This window comes from Microcaecilia unicolor, chromosome 3 (genome assembly GCF_901765095.1).
Source record: "Microcaecilia unicolor chromosome 3, aMicUni1.1, whole genome shotgun sequence".
In the NCBI taxonomy this organism is placed as follows: Eukaryota; Metazoa; Chordata; class Amphibia; order Gymnophiona; family Siphonopidae; genus Microcaecilia; species Microcaecilia unicolor.
Window position 1 is genome coordinate 292,866,781 of NC_044033.1, and position 9,418 is coordinate 292,876,198.

At 45.7% G+C, this 9,418-nt stretch overlaps 1 protein-coding gene across 3 annotated transcripts; it reads right to left on the reverse strand.

Moving 5' to 3' along the window:
* Nucleotides 1-6,507: 6,507 nt before the first annotated feature.
* On the reverse strand, nt 6,508-8,788 carry MFSD5 (major facilitator superfamily domain containing 5). Of its 3 annotated transcripts, none has more exons than XM_030195453.1 (2): nt 8,597-8,788; nt 6,508-8,364 (listed from the first exon to the last, which is right to left on the reverse strand). In XM_030195453.1, exon 2 carries the CDS (start codon nt 8,308-8,310, stop codon nt 6,952-6,954), a length of 1,359 nt encoding a protein of 452 aa, XP_030051313.1. In that variant the 5' UTR covers nt 8,311-8,364; nt 8,597-8,788; the 3' UTR covers nt 6,508-6,951. The 3 variants fall into 3 exon arrangements, with proteins under 3 accessions (XP_030051313.1, XP_030051312.1, XP_030051314.1); XM_030195452.1 differs by lacking the exon at nt 8,597-8,788 and adding an exon at nt 8,495-8,588; XM_030195454.1 differs by lacking the exon at nt 8,597-8,788 and adding an exon at nt 8,509-8,566.
* Nucleotides 8,789-9,418: the final 630 nt, after the last annotated feature.

A 9,418-nucleotide genomic window follows, 5' to 3' on the forward strand; every position in this document is an offset into this window, starting at 1 on the left:
GTCTGAGAACTAATGGTTCTAGTTGAACATCCTGCTACAAGTGTGGACTGTGATACTGTTACCATAGCTGAAACAGGCATGGCTGTAGCTGTATTTGGGTCTGGAGGAGCACATGGGAGACCTGTAATAGCTGATACCTGCAAGCGAGGATCCTGTAGCTTTTGTTTTAAGGTTTGTATCTCCCTGTGACAATGTGCATGCTCTTCACCTAGAGTGGGAGTCTGCAGTGATAACTCTCTGACTAAATGCTTCAAACCAGGAACCTGGCTGGCTTGTATTTCTAAGGTTGAAATTTGGGTCTGCATCTGGTTTTCTTGGACTACCTGCTGTTGGACTTGCTGTTTAAGAGAATCTACTTGATAACTTAAGCAACTAGTCATTGTGATTAAGAACTCCTTTTCATTCTCTATCTGCATACATTCTCTCTCTTTCGCTAGTAACTTCTCATTCAATTCTGCATGCTCTTTTAAGGCTTTCTCACACATGGTCAACATTAACCAAGTGCATGCAGAAACTCTCTTGCTCCCTTCCTTAATTGAATATAAATCAATATCAGAGGGGGTGGAAATATCATCAGTTACATTATGGGTCCAAGGATTAGGGCCAGAGGATTCTACACATTGCTTAGGCAAAGTGTGGTTATCTATGTCCTCCTCAAAAGAAACTGCAAAACTGGTTATTTTATGCCAGAGCATGCCTAGAGATTTGATTATAAAATACATAAAGTACATGAGTGCATAAGTACCTAAATAAGACCCAACATCCATCCAGCACAGCATTCTGAATACCTGAAAACCTTATCAGTTTATCAATCGGAAATTTAATTAATGAAACCTGATACTCAGTTCTCTATAAAGCAGCAAAATACAAAAATATAATTTAAGAACACTGCTATTTTGGCACAATATTTCTGCGCGCAATTCTCCACCAATTAATATGTTACAAGAAATTCTACCCACATTCTCCACAAATTAATATGTTAGACTTGCTGCTTACATTCTCCACGAATTAATATGTTGGAAGAAATGATTTATTTTGGGGAAAATAGCTCGAGAGCAACTCGCTACTGTTTATAATTTAAGAGCAAGCGCTGTATTTATAAGTTTTAGGATATTAATTTCTCCACCAATCACCAAAGGTGATAATTGCAATAAATTAAATATATTAAGTATATATATATTCAGAACACAAAGAGACCATATTTTTAGCTTCAAAAAGATTGATTTAATATACAATTGCACACGAGAGGTAGGTATTAAGAGGGAATCTTTTACAGGTAATCTGTGCATAAAATAGAACAAAGTAGCAGGTAGATCAAAAGTTATGTTACTTACAAGTCCTTGTTACACAGTATGAACAGCATTAGGTAAGCACATGTTTTAGGAGCAAGGCATCAGCGGATGAAGAGGATCTGACTTGCTGGCAGTTGATGAGAATCTGAGTTGTTTGCAGTGAAGAGAATCTTGCTTGCAGTTGAAGAGAATCTGAGTCTTGGGAAACAGCTTGTCCTTTTATATCTTGCAATCTGCAGGAGCATATGCCATGTGGATCTTTGTCCTGATTTCCTGGTTTCCACACGACCCCTGAGCACTTGCAAAGCATTGTGGTATCTTGGTCTGCACACGACCCCTGAGTTGGTCCCATGTCTTATGACATCACGAGACTTACAGTCTGGACTTTGCTGGCAAATGTCTTTTGATGTCCTGTTCAGTCTCTGGGGCAGATACACATTACAAGTCCTTCCTTTCTGCACATGTCTGGAAGCTGATGGGAGGGGCAGGTATACCTTTGACAAGCAAATGTCCTGTTTATGCTTCTCCTGAGTATTCAGGTGCCCACCTTAGTCCATCTTTTGTTAGGTGGGAGGGCAGAGGAAGCTCTTTTGTGTTTGTTAAGTGTTTGTAGTTAACTTATTCCTGCTCTCAGAAGCTCCCAGAAAAAGGAATGGAGAGAGAGAGGCTTGAAATGAAACTATTCTCCAAAAGCTGCACAAACATATATCTTCAAAAGATACACAAATATATTAGTGTATATATAGTCCAGCAAACATGCTACATATTTCAGTAATAAACTGATACCATTACACCTTCTGCCCATCCGAGTCCCCCTCACCCCATCTTTCTCCCACCCAGTCCCTTCTGCTATCCAAGTGCCCCCCACCCTCACCCCATCTGTCTCCCACCCAGTCCCTTCTGCTATCCAAGTGCCCCGCACCCTCACCCCATCTGTCTCCCACCCAGTCCCTTCTGCCCATCCGAGTCCCCCTCACCCCATCTAGCTCCCACCCAGTCCCTTCTGCCCATCCGAGTCCCCCTCACCCCATCTGGCTCCCACCCAGTCCCTTCTGCTATCCAAGTGCCCCCCACCCTCACCCCCATCTGTCCCCCACCCAGTCCCTTCTGCCCATCCGAGTCCCCCTCACTCCATCTGTCTCCCACCCAGTCCCTTCTGCTATCCGAGTCCCCCCCACCTTCACCCCATCTGTCCCCCACCCTCACCCTGCCTCGTCTTCTCCCTGCCACCCGGTCTTTAAAAATAAATTGCCGACGCGATAGGGAGCGCAGCACCTCGTGTGCAAGTAAAAGAAGCGGATCCGATCATCTCATTGGGCCTTCCTTCACTGTCCCGCCCTAGAGGAAATAGGAAGTTGCGTCAGAGGAGGGCGGGACAGTGAGGGAAGGCCCAATGAGATGATCGGATCCGCTTCTTTTACTTGCACACGAGGTGCTGCGCTCGCTATTCGCGTCGGCAATTTATTTTTAAAGGGCTGGTGCGGGGGAGGGGCTGCCAGGAAGAAGAGCAGCGGGAGCGGCGGCACCCCCCTTTCTGATGACACTCGGGGCGGACCGCCCCCACCGCCCCGCCCTTGCTGGTCGGCAGCGCTTTCACTGACGCTGCTGCGACCCAGGTAAAAGATTTAAAGGCCTTTGCGGCACGGGGCGAGGGTAAGCACCGCGGCGGCGCCCTCCAGAGGTGGGCGCCCACCTGCGGCGCTTACCTCGCTTACCGCATCGGCACGGCCCTGAGAGGCAGGCAGCCACAGAGGAACTCTGGGAGGAGGGGGAATGGGGTAAGGCAGGAACAGGGAAAACCAAGTATGCCTTTAAAGTGGGCACCACCAGCCACAACACCCCCTGCTCTACTGGCAAAGCACAGGAGCCACCCCAGGCAGAAATCCAGGATCTGAGAAGCGACGTCCACACCTGCTGGGAGATAGAGTTACACTGAAGTCAGAGGGGGTTGGGCGTCCTGGAACACCGTGTGCTTTCAGTGTTCTCTATCTCCACCTGCTGGTAGGCAGATACAACCCATCAGTTAATGGATTCATCTTGCTGTTGATGACAAGGAATTTTCTATTTTCAACCCGGGGTGGGGGGACGTTCCCGGCGGTAATCAGCAGTGCAGCCACATTAACATAGTAACATAGTAGATGACGGTAGAAAAAGACCTGCACGGTCCATCCAGTCTGCCCAACAAGATAAACTCACATGTGCTACTTTTTGTGTATACCTTACCTTGATTTGTACCTGTCCTTTTCAGGGCACAGACCATATAAGTCTGCCCAGCACTATCCCCGCCTCCCAACCACCAGCCCCGCCTCCCACCACCGGTTCTGGCACAGACCGTATAAGTCTGCCCAGCACTATCCCCGCCTCCAAACCACCAGTCCCGCCTCCCACCACCGGCTCTGGCACAGACCGAATAAGTCTGCCCAGCACCATCTCCGTCTCCCGCCACCGGCTGTGCCACCCAATCTTGTCTAAGCTCTTTAGGATCCATTCCTTCTGAGCAGGATTCCTTTATGTTTATCCCACGCATGTTTGAATTCCGTTACCGTTTCCACCACCTCCCGCGGGAGGGCATTCCAAGCATCCACTACTCTCTCCGTGAAAAAATACTTCCTGCCATTTTCCTTGAGTCTGCCCCCCAAGCGGGTAGCATGTGAGCCTTTACTGCTAGGTCAATGGGTGGCAGTAAGGGCTCAGGCCATAAATAGGTGTGCGCTACTTTTCGTTTTAGCGCATGCCCATTTCCCGGCCCATTGAAGAATGCCCTTTTCTCCAGCTGCAGGAAAAAAAATGATCCAGTGTGCATGCCAAAAACACACACTACCGCAGGCCACTTTTTACCACTGCTTAGTAAAAGCACTCCTCAAATCACTAACTTGAAGGAGTGCTATATATATGATGTAATATATGTGATAAAATATAAACTGAAGTGTGTTTGCTGTGTTTTTTTCTCTTTATGTTAATATAATGTTCCTCCAGCAATTTTATTGCCCTGTTTGTACAGAAGCAGCAGCTGGCTATTCACTCTCCACCGATCCCAATGCACAATCACTACAACATATCCAAGCTTGCATAGCCCTCAGAGATTCAGAATCCAATACCAAACCTCCTTGGCCTCAGCATAAAGCACTACAGCCTCAGCATTGGCTCAGTACACTTTTTTAAATGTGCCTATATCTAGACTTATACAATTAGTACGTACATTAAAATTTCAGAAACTCAAATCAGTCATATATACAACAGAGAACATTTTCCTGCTTCATATACAAACAGAATTAAAGCAAACACTAATCAAATATTCACATATCCACAATGACTATGTATGAGGTAACACTACATACATTGGAGACCTTGTATATGTAAATTTAGGTCATGTATATATATGAGAATTATCCTGAAAACTCGTCTGTCTGTGGATTCATGAGGGCAGATATGGGAAAGGCAGGGAAAGGGCGAACCTATGTGCCTTTAAAGTGGGCTCCACTTAGCCACAACACCCCTGCTACAACTGGCAAAAGTACAGGAGCCACCCCAGGCAGAATCTACAAGGAGCTGAACAAGCTGCGTCCAACCCTGCTGGGAGATAGATAAATACTGAGAGGCAGATGGAGCTAGCCGTCCTAGAGGCACTATGGTTTTCAGTGTTCTCTATCTCCCCCTGCTTGTAGGTGGACACATCCCATTCGTAATGGATTCATCTGCTGCTAATGACAAGGAATTAAGGATATTATTCTGCCACTGTATCGCTCCATCATGTGACCGCACCTCGAGAATTGTGTTCAATTCTGGTCGCCGCACCTCAAAAAAGATATAGTGGAATTGGAAAAGGTGCAGAGAAGGGCGACAAAGATGATACAGGGGATGGGACGACTTCCCTATGAGGAAAGGCTGAAGAGGCTGGGGCTCTTCAGCTTGGAGAAGAGGCGGATGAGGGAAGATATGATAGAGGTCTATAAGATAATGAGTGGAATGGAACGGGTCAATGTGGAGCGTCTGTTTACGCTTTCCAAAAATACTAGGACAAGGGGGCATGCGATGAAGATGCAGTGTAGTACATTTAAAACGAATCGGAGGAAATTTTTCTTCACTCAACGCGTAGTTGGACTCTGGAATTCGTTGCCGGAAAAAGTGGTTAAGGCAGTTAACTTAGTGGACTTCAAAAAAGGGTTGGACGGCTTCCTGGAGGAAAAGGCTATAGAATGTTATTGAATGGATGTGGGAATAATCCACTGTCTCTGGGATGGGCGGGACAAATTGCTTGTTCTTTTGGCCGCTGTCGGTGACAAGGTGCTGGGCTTGATGGACCCTTGGTCTGTCCCAGCATGGCAATGCTTATGTACTTGTGGATAGAACACAAATTACTGATGGTAATTTGGGGGCCACATGGCATGAGAGCCCCTCCTTTATTCACATAGGGGTCCTTTTACTAAGACACGCTAGCAGTTTTAGTGTGCGCTAAACGCTAGGGACACCCATAGAAATATATGGGCATCTCTAATGTTTAGCGTGTGCTTATTTTTAGCACACACTAAAAATGCTAGCGCGCCTTTGTAAAAGGACCCCATAATATTTTTAATGATTCATTTAGATTCTCTTTGGCTTTAATAGTTTTAATAAGTTTCAAGATTGTTTGGTGTTGGTTATACAGTTTGATCCTGATTTAGTATTTTCTTGTGGTTTGGTCTTTATCTGCCCTGTCATCATTTACTGTTACATTAGACCTATTTAGTAATTACACACTAGACCTATTTAGTAATTACACACTAACAATAGTAAGGCACTTCAATAAATCTAGCATATGTGAAATTGCTGTTTACCACTGAAGACTGTAACTGAGGAGTAAAGAGCAAATGGTGTATCAGTACATTAGGGTCAGAGGTTGGGGTGGGGGGGGGCAGCCAAAGCAAATTGGGTATAGTAGGGAAGGAGGAGAAAATGAGGCATACAAGCACTGACAAACTGAGGCCCAGGGAGACAAAAGGGGTGACAGAGAACAGAAGAAAATGGCAGCAGTGGCTGTAGACTGAGGTCTTGGAAGGATAAGGGAAGAGGGGAACACATCAAGGTAAGGAACAAAGTGAAAAAAAAGTGTGATTATATCAGGCTCTTGGTAATTTGTGACATCACAGCCAGTTTGAACCAATTCAACTTATATGAGTCAATATGCAAGTCTTACCAATAAGGATTCAATGGAATTTCCAGGAATGACAATTAGGTCTTAATTTAATAAAACAATGTTTTAATTGCTTAAGCATGAATATTGATACGATCATGTGAACTTTTTAAAACACTGCACGCAGAGAAAATGCTGTTTCTATACTGGAACTTGTGTAAATTATCCAAAAAGCTATATTTTTTGGCATCAGCAATGACTGTACTTGCAACATTCAACTCCAAACAACCTCAGATACCACATGAACAAAGCCCTGGGTTGGCTACATGCTCAATAACAATTTATAAACAATTAAATCAAACCGATACAGGAATTGTCTCAGAGTGTAAATAAGCTCCCTGTTACAAACTGCATCTTTCTCAGCAAGGGACCAAAATGCTCAAAAGGTATCACAACATCAGAACCTGAGGAGGAACCTGCAACTGTAACACCTAATGACAAATGCACTGAATTCCTAAAACAAATCCAGTGCCTCACCACTACAGCAAATTATAACTCTGGAGTACTTGGCAACTGTTGAGATTGTCCTGGAGGATGCATCTTCAGCTCCGCATCATTGCGGACCACAGAGAAGAGACTAACTACAGCCAGCAGTGCCATGACCATCATCACAGCACAGATGCTAAACATGTGCCAGGTACCAGTCCTGTAGTCACTGTCATGAAGAATAAGCATGCCCAAGCAAGCCAGTAGGTTCAGAGGCACTCTGAACCAGTTTAACACACCCACTTGGTCCTTCTCTGGAATCACCTTCTGACGCAAAAAGCCCATGGCTGGGAAGTAGAGTCCACAAGCCAGCTCAATAAGCAGAAAAGCCAGGAAGGACTCAGATGGGTTCTCTTGACTTGGATAAGTGGAGAAAGTGAGCATAAAGAGGGAGAAGAAAAGCATGAGGACAGAGAGGGAGAGGATATGAATGGGCTGCAGATGGTACTTCTTAGACGTAGCAATGCGATACAGTGAAGAACCCACCATGCTGGCAGCCATGAAACTGGAAAAGACAATGCCTAATGGGGGGTGGTGAGGGTCCAAGACAGGTGTCCACAGGAAAATAAAGATGTAAATGACACTTTCAAACAAAGCCTGGATGGTTCCCAAGAGCAGGACCCGCTGATCAGATAACAGGCACCTCAGGCCCTCTACACAAGTTCTGGAAAAGTTACTTTTTTTGCCATAGTTTTCATCCCAGTTCTTCATGATGAAAACACCAGTCAACACCAGAAAAGGGATGGAGACCATGAAAGGAGCCACTGGGCCTAACATCAGCCACTCAGCAAAAATGTTAGCCACAACCCCAGCCCCAATGGCAATGGCACCATTCCAGAAGGCTGCCCTCGAAAAGGTTTCACCAATCCATTCTGGGGGGAAATCATGTCGTTCCACATGTTCATGGATGTACCAGGCCTCAAAGGCAAAAAAGAGCAAAGCAGTGGACAGGCCACCTAATATCCGTCCAACTATCAACACAAAATAGTCCTGGGACAGTTTTGTCAAGCAGCAGACGGAGTAAGTCAGGGAAAATAGAATGCACGTCTTTTTGCGCCCGAGCCTGTCAGCCAAGGAAGTGGAAACCAAACCAAAAAGCACGCTGGATGCAAATCCACACACATAGATAATAGCAATTTGACCCTCAAGGAAATGGTAGTGCAGGTAGAGTTTGTACAGGTAAGGGCCCTGTAGCCAGTCTGCAGCCAAGGCCAGAAAGTAGACCTGATAGTAGTTCAGTTGGAACTTCAAGAAGGCTGGGTTACTGCAGGAACTGCCACTCAGTTTGGACCGGCAAGCGGACAGCTCCAATCCCAAGCACAGCGCCAGCAATATGAGGAAGGCGATGTATGCTGCAATCATGTTGCTTCAGAACCGCATCCTGTAGTTCCAGATAAACGGAATCCCTCAAGAACACTGAAATAAGAGATAGGGAATATGAGAAAATCTGAATTGAAGACGGGACCTATGTGGACAAGAAACATCAAAAATACCAAGAGGTCACATGTATTCGGAGACCGATCTCTCCTCCGGGAAAAACTCATACCTGAGGTCGCCCACCAACAAACCAGCAGCTTCTTTTTCCAATGCCCCGTAAACTAGTATCACACACCACCACCATTCCCTCTCTCTCAGGTGTCCCAACTACTGGAAACAGGAAGTTGCGCCAGAGGCGAACAGGACGTCACTTCACTAACGTGGTTAGGGTACCGTCTCCTCCAACGAGGTCTTAGTAAACTCCCTTGGTCTCCTCTTCAGTCCTCCCCAACCCTCCTTGCTTCTCACGTCAACAATTCAGCACAGCTGGAATTGCTCTCTACCCGTCCCGGACTGACACAACAATGCATGCCAACTGGAGGTCGGAAGAAACGGGATGACGTCACAACTTTGAAGCCAAAGTCTCAGTTTCCCCTTCCCCGGGAAGCCGTCATCCCCATACACTCAAAGTGTTGGTAGCATTTTTATTTAATCTCACTTATATTTTCAAACATGCCAGCAGCTTGTGCAGCATACGGATGTACACAGAGGAAGTATAATAACGGAATAACTTTTCATAGGCAGTAGAGCAGTAATTTGTTATAATTCGTATTCAGTGTGTCATTTGAAAGGGCTTAACAATCCTCCTTCAATCTTAAACTATGCTCCTCTTCCCCTACTACCCACCAAAATGGTCACTGTCTTGATCTTATCTTCTCCTATAACTGCTCTCCCTCCAATTCCCTTACATCAAATCTTCCCCTCTCTGACCATCATCTAATAACCTTCACGCTTAAACTTCCTCCCGCTCAATCGCGTCCAATCTTAACCAATCTATCTAGGAATCTCCAGGCCAATGACCCTACTACCCTATCCTCCAATGTCTCAAACCTCTTCTCTACCACTACACCATCCAAATCTGTCAAAGATGCCGTCTCTTCCTACAATTCTATTCTATCCTCTGCCTTAAACACTCTTGCACCTCTCATGCCCC